Source organism: Eleutherodactylus coqui, chromosome 6 (assembly GCF_035609145.1).
Source record: "Eleutherodactylus coqui strain aEleCoq1 chromosome 6, aEleCoq1.hap1, whole genome shotgun sequence".
NCBI classification, from domain to species: domain Eukaryota; kingdom Metazoa; phylum Chordata; class Amphibia; order Anura; family Eleutherodactylidae; genus Eleutherodactylus; species Eleutherodactylus coqui.
The window spans coordinates 219,404,662-219,421,951 of record NC_089842.1 but is presented as its reverse complement, the minus strand read 5'-3'; the positions used below and the strand labels follow the sequence as shown (position 1 = coordinate 219,421,951).

The window sequence follows — 17,290 nt, the reverse complement described above, 5'->3', positions numbered from 1 at the left end:
AAGGGAGTCACGTACACATGTTGGCGAGCAACATGGCTGCTGCAAGGGTCACAATGTGCATGCGCAGCGAGTGGAACACATGACGCCTCCAGCTTGAGGGGGGGGGAGAGCCTGGGCCAGTCCTGCAGATGAAACGCCCGTCGGGCCAGTTAGTTATCGCTGTCCACGGATCCTACGTCTTTGGGTGACATACTAGGTTGCTTAGGTGCTAATTCTAGGCGACAGTCTAGGGATTCCCAACTAGCTGCTCCTGTCACCCTTCTAGACCTACTACACAAGGGATATCACTAGGGTATGCCATTGTTTTATCATCGGAGAGGTTCTGACCTATAATATAAAGGGGATTCGCCACAGTCTCCCCTGCTTGGTGACCCCCAACTTCCAAGGGACTGCAGCCGGCCCCATTTTGGTGAATAGCTATGCTGCAGAGTCATGTGGCCCAGAAGAAGGATAAAACCACCCCTACAGATCATAAACTGATCGCTTTATAAGATGAGATAATCCTTTAAGAGGGGTTTGTAGGATATAACAACATAAGTTAGGCTTATAGTAAATTAAAATTGAATACTCTCATATCCTGGTGGCTCTCTAGTCAGCACTGCAGCCCCCGATGCCCGCCGTACAGAACATGGAAGAAGCGGTTGGTGGTCACATGACCGCTTAGCCACACAGTAATAGCTGAATGGTCATGTGCATAATGAACGGCACGTGACCAACCGCAACTACTTTAGGGTACCGTGCGATGGGCAGCGAGGCTGCAGCTCTGGATGGGGAGCTGCCAGGATAGGGAAGTATTCAATTTTTCTTAATTTTAAGCAATTTTAACTTTTTTATATTTTTATTTATTTTGTTTATGTTTTAGAAAATCCCTTTAATGATAAGTTGTATGACTTAAGTCACATATCGCTTTCACTATTAGGCTGTTTGTGCATGTCAAAGTCCTTATTATGGAGCCGTATGGCGGTATACTTTGTCATATGGTACACTGTTGACTCATGGTCTAGAAGATGACACTTTACTTGTGAGCACCTGCTACAAAATGTGGCATAAAGGAACGTCGCTCTCCATGTCTCTTTTGCTGCATGTAGCTCCGCAGCCTCCCCTGTCTTCCAGGCCTGGCATAGACAGCTGCTTACACTAATGTGCCACTTCATGTAACTCGTGACGTTTGTTGCAGTGTGACGGCCGCTGTCTTTCTCCCCGTAACATCCATCTCCCTCTTTCTCTTTCATCAGTTGATTGACATCACAGGGAAGAACCAGGACGAGTGTGTCATCGCGCTTCACGACTGTAATGGCGACCTCAATAGAGCCATCAACGTCCTGCTGGAGGGGAACCCAGACACTGTAAGTGCATCATTCTCCCCTCCTGCTTAGACATGTTCTGCGTCTATAGTGGCTGTCACTCCCCTCCCAGTCATCCCATTTCCTCTGTCCTACAGAACATTCTGACACATTGCTGCAGACACTTCAGCCCTCTGTAGCACATACCTTTTGTGCTTCCTGATAGGCAGGTGCTCTGTTTGTCAGGCTCACAGCTGCTATAGTAAAACATCAGCACCTTGCAATCGCAGACAGTGGGCTTTATCATTGGCTGAGCGAAGTCCTATTGCCCAAGGGTTTTAGCAACAGCCTTGGGCATCACAGGCGGACAGCGTACGGTGCTGCATTCTTCTGGCGTGCTGCTGCATATGGGTCCTAGTTCTCTGACCTGCAACCCCCGAGGGGTTAAAAATAAGCCAACTAGATGGTAAATATACAGAAAATGGCGGTCAGGCCCAGTATACATTTGGTCCAAAATAGCATGTGCCCGTTGGAGCTGTATCACTTTGTTAGATGGTTCTTGATGTCTGGAATTGTATTCTTTCTACAGCACTCCTGGGAGATGGTGGGTAAGAAGAAAGGAGTATCCGGACAAAAGGAGACCGGACAAGCAGAGCAGACCGAGGAGACTCGAGAGAACAGAGACAGAGAAAGAGACTTTAGTCGTCGGCGCGGAGGGGCTCCCCGGAGGGGACGAGGCGGGAGCCGCGGCAGAGAGTGTAAGTGATTTCTATCTTCCTCAGCAGGCGCCCACTATTATAAGTTAAATACAAAATGACATATCTACCGACCTGGGGGGAAAACCCTTTCTGGCTCGTTCACGTTGCCTTTAATGGGTTTTGTTTTCTTGCTCTATCCTGGGATCAGGAAAACAGAATCCCTGCACAGACCCGAACTGTGCCACGCGCACCCTGTTGACGGTAGTGGAGCCCGCTTGGCTCCTTTTATTCTCTCTAGCACTTTCCTGCAAAAGGAGCAGTTGGATTTTTCTTTAACATGTTTTGACTTTGAATGGAATCTGCAAGGGAGGCCCCCAAAGGAGCTGCCAGCACAGATGTGAATGTCCATTTCTGGGTTCTTCCTCACCATAGACTTGCTTTCTTTTGCAGTCCGGGCACAAGAAAATGGTTTGGAAGGTGGTAAATCAGGTGGCTCTTCTGGCAGAGGCACAGAGAGAGGGCGCCGAGGACGTGGGAGAGGCAGAGGTGCGTGCTGTGCTCCATGCGGCCTGTACTTTAATGGGCGGCTCAGCTTGACTTTAATGACAGTCTTTGTCTCTTTACCCTTTAGGCGGATCAGGAAGAAGAGGCGGTCGTTTCTCGGCACAGGGCATGGGGTAGGTGTCTCCGCTTACACACGGTATACAAAGCATTTTCTTTACATATGTCATGGTCTTGTTTATTCGCCATCATTCTGCACTCAATACCTCATTAAAAAAGTGACAACAGAATTATGGAGGCCGCTGGGCTCTTGGGAACTGTCAGGGCAGCAGAAATGTTTTAGTAACTTCTCCAGATCTACGCCTCCACACAATCCTGTCTCTGAGCTCTACTGGCAGTTCTTTCCTTCTCCTTAGTTTTTGCTCTGATATGCATTGTGAGCGGTGAGACCTCATATAGACTGCAGGGTCTTTTATGTCCAGTCAGCTGAATTTACCACAGGTGACTGCAATCAAGGTGTAGAAACATCTCAGAGATGATCAAGGGAAATGGGCGGCCTCAGAACAAAGGTTGTGAATACTTAAGTCAACGCAAAATGGTAGTTTTTCATTTTTAATAAATATATAAAGATTTCTCCCATTCTATTGTCACTTTGAGTGCAGAATGATGGGGAACACAAGGCCACAACATGTAAGAGGGGCAGAAGTCTTCTCAGCTGCATTTTATGTTGTATATGACTTTGACTCCTCCCCTGATTGGTAACGGATTTGCTCCCTTTTCCAGAACCTTTAACCCCGCGGACTATGCTGAGCCTTCCAACACTGAAGACAACTACGGAAACAGCAGCACTTGGAATAACACCGCCAACTTTGAACCTGATGATGGAACAAGTAGGTCGCTTCGCTCCCTCTCTCCCCTCTCCCCCTTGGGTCTCGCCTTTTACCCTCTGAAGAGCAATGCCAAAAAAAAAAAACTCCCTGGTCCTGTGGTGCCTGCTCCATGCCCTGATCCTCAGCTTCTGCCCCGGGGGGCATTTAGAGACACCACCACAGTACGGGTTGGGGCGGGGGGACCTGGACACAAGGGGTGCCCACAAATTTTGTGATGGTGGAGGGAGCAGGGTCTCCGGGTACAATAACGTTTTGGGTGGGAACATCTATCCTGGGGGTGATTGACGCATTTCGGGGTACAACCTTCACTTCAACTCAATCTGATTTGTCTCTTTTTGTTTGTTTTTTCCCTTTTTGTTTCAGGACTTGATTACATTGGGGGTGAGGGCTCAGATTATCCCCGAAAATTTTCCACTGCTCCTGGTATGACACATCCAGGTGCACTCACTGCCCCTGATAACCTCTTACTTGCTGATTGTTGTGTGTTTTATCTCTCTCCTAACCTGTCCCTCCCTGCACGGGTCCGGGCCGGGGGTGGAATAGAAGGCTACGGGAGCCACGCTGCTGGCAATATCAGAACTGCCCGGCTCTGTGTCCTGTTCTTTACCTCCTAGCAACATGCTGATTCTGGGACTAGTAGTTCATAAGGGGGAGGGGGCTTTATATCATATCAGATGACTGGGCTGCACTGGACAAACGACCGCTCTGCTGGTTTATTTAATAGTGCACAGCGGGTGGCTCTTCAGCATCTGCCCCGTATACATGAACCGCCACATAATTATCTAGCATTTAGTCACTTGCTCAGGTTTTCCCCACACCTCAGCACGTCCTCTGTCCACTGGCGCCCAGACCCCCTTACTGTGCCGTGACCGCTCTTCCTTCCTTGCTCCTCGCTGTGTGTAGATCTGTAAATAGTCACAACTAATGATCTTATTGCTCCATGTGGATTTTGTCCTGAGCGATTTTTGACGGTGAATGGCGCTGTGCTCGGTGTGTGACATCATTGATTAACTATTTTAACCCTTTAGTGACCGGCCTATTTCGTGCTTTAAGGACCAAGCCATTTTCATAGGCTCATTACAAGAGCCATCACTCACTGACAGCCGTATGAGGACTTGTTTTAGGCCTCATGTCCATGGGCACGCACTGATTCCACATGGGAAATATTTTTATGTGCCGCTTTAAGATGTGATTGTTCAATCACTGGGATAGTACACTGCATTACTTATGTAGTACGTTCTACTAAACATACATGCTGCAGTTGCTATTGATCGCGGCATGTAAGGTGATAAACTGCCAGGATCCTGGCGTTCCTGGCAGAGCAGGAGCCTGGCTGTCAGCCAGTCCACAGCCTAAAAGATGTACAGGTTTAAAGCCCATTAGTGAGGTCAGTAAAGACGTATTGGAGTCACTTAGGGGTTAAAGGGGTTATGCCAAGATGGAAATTTGTCCCCAGTCCATAGGATAGGAGATAATCCCGGAGGTCCCTGCATGAATGTGGTGGCCACACGTGCACTGCCGCTCTATTAATTTCATTAGCAGCTCCACTTCGTGAACTCCGCAATCTCTGGCCCTCCCATTGAAGTCAGTGGTGACGCAACACCTGTGCAACTGCCGCTGCCTTCATGTGAGGACCCTGGATTGTGGGGCCCCCGCACCGATGATGGTTGTCCTGTTCTATTGATAAGGGGATAGCTTTCAGTCTTGGCACAGCCCTTTTCATGGGTTCTGCATTTTTATCTGTCCAACAGGCACATCCAGAGCTGCATTTACAATTCTGCTGGACATCCCTTGACGTTTATGAGCTCTGTGCTGTCGTGCAGCAGATGCTGATCCAGCAGGGAATACAGGCTTGTATGATGATCTGCAAACTGTACAACCCTGATCCAGCAGATTGGAGGCAGTAGAGTTGTGAGGGAGAAGTAGTAAAGCAGCAGAACTGTGAATGCAGCTCTGGCTGTGACTAGAGTATAAGAGATCATTTCCCTTGGAGTAGCATTACTCTTTTGCTGTAAATGGAGGTTTCTTCCCTTCAGCAGAAACCACAGTCGTTGCCATCGTCTTCTCTTAGCACGGTGTTAATATTTTGGAAATCCAGGTACTCTGTGTGAATATACGGTGAAGGCTTCTGCGGTGTTAATACTGTGGTCACAGTATGGCGGCCTGATGCATCACGTTCTGCTGATCTTGGGGTGGACGCTTCAGTAACGGGGGCATCTTCCCGCCGTGTGCTGGGGCCCCCTGTAATCCTCTGTTCTGTATGTTTGTTTACCAGGTGCCTGGAGGACGGCCACAGAAGAGTGGGGCACGGAGGACTGGAACGAGGATGTACGTATATTTGGTTGATTTTTGATTTATCCATCCGCCATATCATTAGTAATTCCTTTGCACTCATAATTCTGTAGCTTCAGGTCTGAAATCTCCCAGCATTCCCTGTGTGCTGTCATGATTTGCATTCTGGGAAGTATCGCTTTCACCCCAGTCACTGTACAGTCATCTGGGAAAGGAAAAACTGCGCCACCCTTATAAAGTCCCGCATTATAAGATTGCACTTGCGTTGTTAGAGAAGTGTCTGTCCACAAGCTGATGACGACCTGCAGATGTCGCACTACAGGGCAGGCATATACTCCACATCGCTACAGGATAAGTAATGCAGATTTTTTGTGTGTTTTTTCTTAGCTTTCTGAAACCAAGATCTTTACAGCGTCCAGCGTTTCTTCAGTGCCCCTTGCCTCTGAGAGTGTGACAATCACTGCGGGCCAGAGGTAAGTACACATTGGGGGGGTGTTGTCCAAAGGGGGACTACAAAGATTGACTTTTATCACTTATCAATACAATGGATGATAAAAGTCTGAGTGGCAGTCTCTCTTCAGATCCCAATAAAGGGGGTTCCCCTGCTTCCCACTGCGGGCTCACTTCATCCTATCCTCTAGATGGGTGATAAAAGTCAATCTTGGTACATCAACTTTCCCTTTTTGCAAGATGAAGCCTTAAATGAACCCTTTGAATGCTATAACCTAAACATGGGTTTATAGACGCCAGTCCAGGGATGTGAGTATAATACACTGTTGGACAGAAGGATTGGATATGCATAGAAGGTGACGGAAAAGATTTTTCTTCGTTACTCGCTGTAAAATCTTCCTCATCTGTTCGTCGGGGGACATAGAGAAGAGCAATACTTTAGTCTACATAGTGTATATCAGTGAGCATGTATCTAAATATGTATGTATGGGTCGGGTCCAGATATAAATGTCCACATGAGAAGGTCACATCTCAGTATATAAGGGTGAGGCAGCACAGGGCTGGTGGTGGTGGTGGTGGTGGTGGTGGTGGTGGTGGTGGGGGAATACTTTTGTCCACATAATGTCTACACCCCTTGCAAACCTCTTCCTTTCTGTGCAATGTTAAATTCCCTGCGCACACCATGTAAAACAGCGGGGAAGAGAAGTATAGAAGACTTGCATCCCCAGTCAGTTATGTGAGCTCTTCTGAACCCATACATTTAGCTTATGGGGCTCATAGTTGCTGAAAGATCCCCAGTAGGCTGGGTTCATTCACACTACAGTTTTTTGGGGGGGTTTCCTTTTTTTTTTTCGGCCCGAGAGCTGAACAAAAGGTTAGATATACCAGGTGGTGCCAAACGCCCCCCGCTGACTCTAATGGGGTTTGTTTGGATGCATGGAACCATTTTCTTGGACAGAATAGCCTGCGCTGCACTGTTTCATCTGGATCTTCCTTTAATCTGTTCTTGCTCTATATAGGATCGACCTTGCGGTTTTGCTGGGAAAAAGTCCTTCATCCCTCGAGAACGAAGCCTCCAATGTGGAGTCCACACAGAACGCCCCCTTGTCCCAGCCGCTCGTCTTCAGCAACTCCAAGCAGAGCTCCCTGTCGCAGGCCAGTCCTGGCAGCTCCTTCTCTCACCACAGCATGGTAAATCGGAGAAGGGCTCCTTTACAGGCTGCATCTGTATGTAATCATTTGCATTGCTTTGTTTGGTTGGACATCAGGTCTCATATTCCAGAGGGTGGGGGTAGTTTGTCCGCTTGGCCCTGGGGCCCCTTATCTTACATCCAAGATGGGCACAGCAATTCTGTATGTCCTCAGACTGCCAAGATTTTCGGCCTAATGCATCAAGCGCAACATGTATATCGATCAGCGCTGTTATAACGCATTTGCGAGATCTAAACGGTAAATCTATGTTTCTGCCTGAGCTCTGCAACAGCTCTGTAAACTTGTTGGGGACTCCATCAGCAATTGCGGCGTCCACGGCAGGTACAACACTCAAAACAAGCTGTTACCAAAAACTTGTTCAGCTGCCATCGTCAGGACCTGATTAGTTCAGGTCCCCATGATGTCATCACTGACAGCCAATCACAGCACTGGATACTGTCAGTATACTACAAGCCTTTCCAATATGTCAGCGCTGTGTCTCTCCTCTGCTCTCCTGTCAGTGTGAGATGGAGGTAAGATAAGGAGACTGAATTATGTAAAACACACATTAACCCCTTCCATTACAATCTCCTATACTATTTAATTCGGTGATTGTATATTGTAGCATTCAAGAGACTGTCACCTACTTTTAGCCCTGTAAGCTGAGCTTCTGGGCTAAAAAGCAGGTGACCCGCTGAGTCTGGGGATGTAAGGTTTTTTTTTTATGTTCACCTTTTCCATCGTTCCCTTGGTGTGAGCGCTGAAAGTTGCAACTGAATGCATTGAGCGATGCTCTAAGTAATCCTCCCATTATAAAGCTAGAAGAGGCCAACAAGTTAGTCGCACCAATCAAAGCATTCAGCGGATGCTTTCAGCGCTCACGCTAAGGGAACGGCAGGGAAGGGGGGTATGAAACTCAGTAGCTCAATTACTTTAAAGCCCATAGGCTTATCTTGTAGGGCTAAAAGTAGCTGACAGTCTTTGAGAATTTATCTAGAAATACATTTATACTTGTACGTTCACACTCAGCGGATTTTGGTGTGTGTATGTATGTATATGTGTGATATATATATATATATATATATATATATATATATATATATATATATATATATATATTGCGCGAGATATATATATATATATATATATATATATATATATATATATATATATATATATATATATATAAAAATTTTTAATTTTTACTTATAATTTTATTTTTTTTATTTTTTTTCTATATTGAATTCTCAAATGCAAACTTTTTTTAAATGTGCTTCCAAAATACAGTTAGTATTGGGCAATCTATATCTGATGAACAAGAGGTACAATATGTGGGTACAGATTCTTCATACAGGAGTTGAGAAAATATCACATTTTTAAAAATGTTACTTAAGTTTTGGAGTTTTTAACCTTTGCGAATTGTATTGGTCTGGTTTTACCACTTAAAGTACGATGTAGTGAAGATACAATGTCCGGATTACTTGGATGTGTAAAACCTTTTCGGAGTTATTCTCTGTTATAGTGACAGTTACCGGATTTCCAAAATTTAGCCTGGTCATTACAGGCCTGGTCTTGAAGGGGTTCATTTTCTTCTCTATGGGCTGAGAATCTGCTAAATATGGGCGGGTTACATGAGGATACTCAACCGTCCAGCGAACATTTGTTGGTTATATCGGTGATCCTCTAACGGACAAGTGTTCAGTCGTTGGTGAACGTTCAGAGAAACATTCATACCCAATAACCGGGATATGGAAAACTGGACAATATGACCGCCTGTTGTGCACAGAGCGCTGGTGGGGTATCAGTCTAAGACCTTGCACGCTGCACTTACTGGCCAGTGTTACTCATGTGAGCCGCCAAGCAGGAAGCTCCATGCATTGTCTCACTACTGATGTACCGTTAGCATTGAGAAGCTCCATGGCTTTGTTGGGCGTACGACCAGGTACCCCAAAAACAGGTGGCAAGAGAACAGCACCCAGTAATATAATGCCTACACCAACATCCTCTCTTTCTCCGATCCCCAGACAGATTTTGCCCCGTGACCGGAGAGTTGCTTTAAGGTTAATGATACGTAAATACTGTATAGGTTTTACTGCAAACTATTGTGAAGAGCGGAGCTGTAAGATACATGTGAGATCTGCAGCCACGGTAACTGGAGCTGCTCTAATCGTTTCCATGGTTACATATGTCGTTGACTAGCTATTGGTGATATTGGGCCACGTAGCGGTGTCTGTTGTGCTTTGCAGCATGCCAAGTAGACCCTTCTTGGCTGTATGTGTCGCCATTAAGGGGGGACAGCGCATGCAATAATAACTGTTCCCACAACCTCTGTCAGTCTGTTCTCCCAGCCGACAGATTGTATGTGGCCACTAGAGCATCAGTCGTGTCAATTCCTTACGTTTAATGCCGCCATCTAACCATCCTGATAATCGGACACGTGTTTTCCAGGTCAGCATGCTGAGTAAGGGCTTTGGTGATGGAGAACCCAAGGGCGGCACTACCACTGGATCTCAGTTCTTGGAGCAGTTTAAGACCGCGCAGGCACTGGCTCATCTGGCTGCCCAACATTCAGACTCCTCCAGTGCCACCAGCTGGGACCTGGGCTCCACGGCGCAGAACCCCTCCTTGGGACAGTTTGGTAAGGGAGAAATATAAGCTCAGTCACCTGGGATAAGATGGGACAATTCTTGTTAACGATTAGAAAAACATGCCTGTTTTTTGTTCAAAAACTGCACCACGCTTGTCCACATGTTGTGTGTGGTATTGCATCTCAGCTGGTTCACTTCCATAGAGCTGAGCTGCAATACCAGATACAACCTGTGGATTTGTGTGGCACTGTTTTTGCAAGAGAGCAGCCATGTTTTTCTAAACCCGCAATCCTCTTTTAAGGCACATCTGTATCCACAGATCTGAAGAGCACATCGGACCCCTTCAACAAGCGACAGAGTTTCTCTCCAGCTTCCACCATGATGGATGTGTACCTGCAGGAGAAGGCGCCTGTGACCAGCACTCCTTCTGCTGTGCCAGTGTGCCCATCCTCCCCTTTGACAGGAAAAACAAACCATCCCCCACAGATGTCCCCCGTGTCACCTGAAAATCAGTCAGGAAGTCCCCAGCCGGCCCACCAGAAGATGAAGGTGCAAAAGAAGAAGACCTCCCTTACGTCAAAGGTACTGATAGCCCCTCAGACCGGCCCAAGATGATCGTAGAGCATTCTGCGTCTTGTATACACATTACGTAGGTTCCTATTAGGAGGAGTACGGTGTGCTGGGATGTTTCTGATGGCCAGTTTGGCACAGTCTGTATTCCTTCTTTTTGCCATGCAAAGACCCCTGAGCCCCCTGCGAGTCTCATTAGTCGTGTCCGTCACTTTGAATGCATCACAGCATCATGATTTGCGTGTTAAACTAAAGCTATAGCCTAAAACAGAATATGGTCTGCCTCACCCTTATATACTGAGATTTATACCCGGCCCCATATATACAGCTATATACATATTTAGATACATGCTTACTGACCTACACTAGGTGTAGAGCCGACAACGGGGTCTGGCAGGGGATGTCACCAACAAATCAGTATGGACATCGCAGCTTCTGGACCCTCCATAGTCCACTGTTGGCCATGTTATTGGGAGATGGAGACCATCCGGTGTGTACGGTGCAGCCACATTCAGGGAGACCTCGTAAACTGACAGAACGTGGACAACGAAGCCTTGTACGAACTGTGAAGACTTGACACACATCGTCTGCCCTCGCTCAGGGAGTCTCACGGGCCATTATAACATCCATTAGTACCAGAACTCTCCGTAGGGAGCTGCATTTAAAGAGTTACCGTGGACGAGCGGCTGCACACATCACAGCAGTGAATGCACAGCAGCGCCTGCGATGGGGCTTAGAGCGACGGACTGTAAGTGAGTGGAAGCAAGTGTTGTGGACTGCTGAATCACAGTACACCATTTTCCGATTGGATGGCCCACTTGGGTGTGGCGGTTGCCTGGAGAGCGGTTTCTACGTGACTGCATTGTCCCAACAGTGAAGTTTGGAGGAGGTTCTGTTATGGTGTGTGGGGGAGGAGGGGGTTCTCCTGGGAAAGACGAGGGCCCTTGACTATAGTAAATTCCACCCTCAACGCCAGTGGACACAGAGACATCCCGGATAATATGGCATCACCTATCCTGCAGTAATACTCTGGTACAGTTCCGTGTCCCCACCAACATGACCGAACACCATGTCATACGGCACGCAGTGTGGAGGAGCAGAACATCTGCAAACTTCATTGGCTGCCCAAAGTCCAGAGCTCGATCCCATCGAGCGTCTTTGGGACGAACTAGAACGCCGTATCTGTACGCCCAACACACTCATCATCCCCCACATCACTACCACATCAGATGGAAAAATGTGAATATAATCCAATTTCATCCCCTATGTGTGTCTGACTACTACTGTCAACATAGTGTATGTAGTGACGGCCACACAATATGGAGTTACCCAGCCACATACTACAAACTCCAGTAAGGTACGTGTCACTGGATAGATTCCTAAAATATAACTTTTATTTAACTATTTAAAATTGGCTCCAAAACATAAACAAACAAACATAGGAAGGGATAGATACGTGGATAATCCCCACCACCTAAATGTCTAGTCACGGCAGTCATGTGGACCACTTGCCTAAATGTGTCTAGTTAAAACCTGAATATACCCCAGCCTATGTTTAGAACATTACAACAGCAGGGGTTTCCTCTAGTGGTAGAGGATGTATAGAGATGCACTGCCTGGTTCCTTATAGATACAGCTCCAGAGTATGTCGGTCTATTCTTCATGACCCAGTCATACATACTAAGCCGGGCTGCTGTAAGAACCATCTAAAACAGTTTGGGTATTGTGTAGGTGGTATAGGCACTGGTTCACATAAAACCACTTAAAGGGTCACGCTAGATCTGGATATAGGTTTTTTTTTTTCAGGCATGCAGGAGGCTGGTCTAGCCATAAGGTTGTTATCTACTTAGCCCAGTCCCGATACAGCGTTTTTTTTTTGTTTTTTTTTTTTTGTCGCTCCTAATGTTCAGCATAAAACCGTTTTATTATAATGTTGGACCTTAAGATGCCCAGGTATCCAGTAGTGGACCAAGACACCTTGTTTCTTGATTAGCGTGTTAGCATCACAGTTAGTGATACTGCATATGGTTCTAAAAACTTTTCTTTAATAATAATCGTAGGTTCATAAACTGGTTTGGCGCGTTTATGTCAGATGACTCATCAGGAACCCAAATATCACTGAACCTTTTCTGTGTATGCCTAGATGTAACTGTTTGTACTAACTGGAATATCAAGATAATATCAGACCAGTCGGTCAGTATCTGTATTCAACCACACTAATCTGTCCTAGATCTTAGTTTCTTAAAAGTACTAGGAAATGGCCTAAATAGACTTTCCGAAGGAGATCAATATCCCTCACCCTAGATCCTTCTCTAAAACCAAACAAATAGTCGAGCCCAGCTACATAAAACATCTCTGAATATCACAGTAGGTGGAGCGCCTAGCCCTAGCTTAACCTTTTGCAACTTAATTTTGGATTCAGGGTTTCCTAGGGGGGGTTTCTCTTTCTGCCATTATACAATGGCGCCATCTGCTGGCTAGAGCCAGTACTACGGTATGGGACATGCTGGAGAGGCCCCCAACAACAGAGCGGCCAGTAATATACAGTAAGAATACCCTGCCCGGATACCTTCCGACATCCGAGCTGTACAGCCTTCAATCAGAATGTCTGGAGATGAGTGGATTGGAAAGGGTTATTAGTGTCAGAATACTAAGGTTCTAGCAGAGCCTCCAGTCTCGATGGTAGGCTGGAGACATGAGACTGGAGGCTCTGCTGGATCCTTGTTTATTTTAAATAACTAACTTAAATATAATTTATATTTTTGGAATCTATCCAGTAATAATCCCTTGAAACCATTTGATTCCTCTGCCCCAGGGATTCGAGTAAGGTACTTGGGCCCACACACATGTATAGAGAAGCGCCCAGAGGGGTAACGCCATACATACTGATATTTGCATTGACATGGATTCCTCTGTTTTACATTTGTCGTTCTCTTTCCATTTCTCCTCAGATTCCAGCTTTGGCTGTGGAAATGCCAGGAACAGCTGACATAACTGGGCTGAACCTGCAGTTTGGGGCTTTGCAGTTTGGGTCTGAGCCTGTTCTTCCGGAGTATGAATCCTCTCCGACGACAAACACAAGTGTGAGCCAGCCACAGAATAGTCTGTACACCAGCCCAGCCAGGTACGACCTGTAATGATGGGAGGCACATCCATAGACCCCCGTAGCAACAAAGGGGGCACAAACTGTGCCACAGCAGCACGGAGCACCTATAGACGACACCGCTGACTGCCCAACGCAGTTGTCTGTGGCTAAATACGGCCACAGGTTTCGCATCTAACGGCTTGTTGCTTCTTGCAGTGAATCGTCCAGCGTGGTCAGCAGTCAGAGCCCAGAGTCTGCGTATCAAGGAAGCAGCCTCCAGACCACAACGTTTACCTCACAGAGCAGCACTCAGGGCCCCTTATACGAACAGAGGTCCACGCAGACCAGGCGCTACCCCATCTCCTCCTCCACCTCCTCGCCGCAGAAGGATATCAGCCAGTCCAAGGTGCGTTCTGACCCTCAGCTCCACCCAGCAACCTGACAACTTTAGGCTTTATTAACTCCTTCCTTCCCAAGGGCGTAAATGGTACGACCTGGGTGCGAAGCAGGTCTCTCCCTAGGGTGTACACAATTCCGCAGCTAGAGCCAGCTTTGACTTGACAGCTAGCATCCTGCTGCAACAGGGATAGGTGTGAACAGCGATCCCCGCTGTTAACCCCTTTTGTCATGATCATGGCATGTAAAGGGTTCACAGAGGGCTCTGCCTTTGTGATGTCATAAGCCCTTTACCATGTAATCGTGGAGGGCCAATGGTTAGCCATGGCCTGTGATTGCTATGGTTAGCGATAATTCATTGCAGTACAGAACCCTTTTTCAAAAAAGTGGAAGATTGTATCGACCCACGGAAAAATTGAATCATGTTGCTTATGCTGTATGATTAAATCAAAGACAAAAACAATTGCAGAATTAAAGTGTTTTACTCCCGGCTCTCCAAAAAAAAAAGTTCTGTGATACAGTGTATATATACACCAAAAATGGTACCGATAAATACTACAGCTCACTGCGCAAAACACAAGCCCTGCTTTTGGAAAGGCGATGAAAATCCTCAAAAAAATCGTTGCATCCTTGGGTCCAAAATAGGCCGCGTCTCTTAGGGGGTTAAAGTGCTCACGATAAAGAGTTCTATGTAGCCTAAAATGATGTAATGGAAAAAACACGACTCCTGCATAAAACAAACCCTCGCACAAATCGGCAAGCGAAGAAGAAAAGTTATGGTTCTTGGAATGCAATGAGGAGCAAAAGTGCTTGGCCCTTTAAGGGTTAAGTGCATCAGCCAGGTGAATGTGTATACAGTTATCTACTCCCCGCTCTACCATTCCTTATGTACCTGCGTAGGGTGTTCTTTGCAGCATGACACTTGACCCCCTTCTGGTTGTACATGTGGCCATTAAGGGAGGACAGTGCATGTAATAACTGTTCCCATAACTCCTGTTAGTCTGCTGCCCCTGCTAGTACGTCAGTGTGTGGTAGCCACAGCATCCATGGGGGAGGACGAAATTGCGTTTTGGTTATCTGGACGCCTTTGTTAGTGTTAAAGCCACCTTGTTTTTATGTCTCTTCTCTTCCTACAGAATGGCTATAACGCCGCACAGACTCCCACCATGCAGACTCCTGTATCAGGAGAAGGTAAGTCTCTTGTATCCCACATGCCAGATGAAATCTGAAGGGGGGGGGGGGGTGCTTGGACACCAGTAGACCCTTTTCGGCTTTATATAGCCTTAAAGGGGGGACAGTGTGTCATATAATAACCAGATTGGTCATATAAGGCATCAAATATCTGTGATGTGTGACGCCGGTGACAGATCTGTACAGTTATATGTGAGGGGCCATAATTGCATCTTGACTAAACTACAGTGTAGAAGTTAAAGGGCTTCCCCACTAATGATGATATCTGATCGCTTTGGGCCAACTGCTGGGATTCCCAGCAATCCCAGAACACTGCATCATAAATGCCCTTGTATGGAGCAGCACTGTGCATGTGTGACCACCACTCTAGTCACTTTTATGGGACGGAGGGAAATCCACGCGGTTATCATTTTACATTCCATGGAAATAAATAGGTGGTCATGCACCCCACCATTCCATTCACGTAAGGCATTCAGCCTGTGTCCTTTTTCAGGATCCTTGGGGGGGGCCCAGTGGTTGGACCCCCAGTGATCAGATAATCCCTATGCTGTGGATAAGTGTCATTAGTGAGAAAATGCATTTTGCGCAATGGCTTCCTGCGCTCTGAGAAGTCGGAGGAGTTTCTTATTCTCTGCCATTTCGGTTTCCTCTGCAGTTCCCTCAGCCCCTACAATTAAAGCAGATTCATCGTCTGCCCCCAATATCATCCCCCTCAGTGACACTGTGTCTGCGTCCTCCTTACTGACCACCGCTGGACCCCACTCCTCTCAGCTGAGCAGCCTGAGTCACACGGAGGAACTGCAGAATCCGGTCGCTGCGGCTCAGCTCAGCAGGTAATGTGCATTACAGTAGGTATCCTTGCAGCCCCTCGGGACCATATGACAATTACTTTTCCTGGTTTCTTTCTGCAGTACTTTACCCTCTCAGCACCAGACGCCTGTAGCCTCTGCAGTGAGAACCTCATCGTCTACCCCTCTGGTAAGTTGTAGTGTTATCTAGTGTCCCGCATGTCAGTTGACCCTTCTGGCTGCTTTACAATGGCCATCAAGGGGGACAGCACATGCTAAAGTAACTGGACTTGCCAGCCGTCTTATCTGTCATGGTTTGTCGGCTTGCAGCATCCATACACTTCTATACATACTGTATAGTATAGGTTTCATAATGTAATTCTTCTCACACAGCACACCAGTGTGGAGAGTGACGCCAGCTTACATTCTGTCACCACCTTCTCTACGATGCCCAGTACAATCGCCAGTGCTGCACCAGTCTCTTCCTCGCTCAGTGTCAGCAGTCTCGGCTTGGGCCTCAGTACAAGCTCCACCATTGCTCCCTCTACACGGAACTCCATTGCTAATCCTTCAGGTAGAGCGCCCCTCCTGGTTTCATCCTATGTTTGGTGCTCTTTTTCCAGCCAGGTTGTTTTTTTGTTTTTTTTCATGCTTTGCAATGTAAACAATTTTGTTTTCTGCAATTTTTGCAGGTAAAGCACCTCCAAACCTACCCCCAGGTGTTGCACCGCTGTTACCGAACCCATACATTATGGCCCCTGGTCTGTTACATGCCTATCCCGTAAGTGCTTCTTTGATCTGTGGCCTCTTCTGGGTGAAGGGGAACATTTTAATCATTATTTTTAGGGGTATTCAGTGAGAGGAAAGAGTGCTACACAAAGTTAAAGTGGGGGGCTCTACCTGAGTATTAGGCCTCCTTCACACGGGCGACACGGCATTGCCGCAAGAAAATCGCAGCAACGTGCGATATCGCAGTGTCTTCTCGTGGCAATACCACTATTTTGTAGCGCTACAAAGTCGCATGACTTTGTAGCATCACGTGTGGATTTTTAGAGGGGGCTTAAAGTCCTACCCTGAAAATAAGCTGTAACCTGAAGGGGAAAAAAAGTATACATCACCTCTCCCGCGCTGATTGGGGCACCGCCGCAGCTTCTCCCCAGGTCCCGGCACTGATCACCTTCATTTTCTGGCTCAATCACTGCCATTCATTGAGCACTTGCTGTGATTGGCTCAGCATCAGCCAATCACAGGCAGTGCTTCCAGGAGGCGTGGATTTTTCAATCCCCGGCCAGAAGATGAAGAGGAGAAGCAGTCCCGGGACGCAGGGAGAAGCTGTGGTGGCGAGCGCTTCTAAGGTGATGCATCTT

The 17,290-nt window shown here is 47.0% G+C and overlaps 1 protein-coding gene across 13 annotated transcripts in view; it reads left to right on the top strand.

Moving 5' to 3' along the window:
* UBAP2L (ubiquitin associated protein 2 like) overlaps positions 1-17,290 on the top strand; it is a 36,809-nt gene that overhangs the window by 7,210 nt on the left and 12,309 nt on the right. For 6 of the 13 annotated variants that reach the window (XM_066608794.1, XM_066608789.1, XM_066608798.1 and 3 more), the window contains exons 4-21: positions 1,236-1,346; positions 1,873-2,041; positions 2,432-2,527; positions 2,613-2,658; positions 3,266-3,372; positions 3,736-3,810; positions 5,648-5,700; positions 6,052-6,137; positions 7,134-7,305; positions 9,754-9,943; positions 10,195-10,475; positions 13,415-13,587; positions 13,765-13,954; positions 15,081-15,135; positions 15,791-15,968; positions 16,047-16,113; positions 16,317-16,497; positions 16,616-16,704. In XM_066608794.1, coding sequence (XP_066464891.1) covers positions 1,236-1,346; positions 1,873-2,041; positions 2,432-2,527; positions 2,613-2,658; positions 3,266-3,372; positions 3,736-3,810; positions 5,648-5,700; positions 6,052-6,137; positions 7,134-7,305; positions 9,754-9,943; positions 10,195-10,475; positions 13,415-13,587; positions 13,765-13,954; positions 15,081-15,135; positions 15,791-15,968; positions 16,047-16,113; positions 16,317-16,497; positions 16,616-16,704 — 2,319 coding nt within the window. The remainder of the gene's footprint in view (positions 1-1,235; positions 1,347-1,872; positions 2,042-2,431; positions 2,528-2,612; positions 2,659-3,265; positions 3,373-3,735; positions 3,811-5,647; positions 5,701-6,051; positions 6,138-7,133; positions 7,306-9,753; positions 9,944-10,194; positions 10,476-13,414; positions 13,588-13,764; positions 13,955-15,080; positions 15,136-15,790; positions 15,969-16,046; positions 16,114-16,316; positions 16,498-16,615; positions 16,705-17,290) is intronic. The other 7 variants (XM_066608800.1, XM_066608797.1, XM_066608791.1 and 4 more) reach the window with 4 other exon arrangements.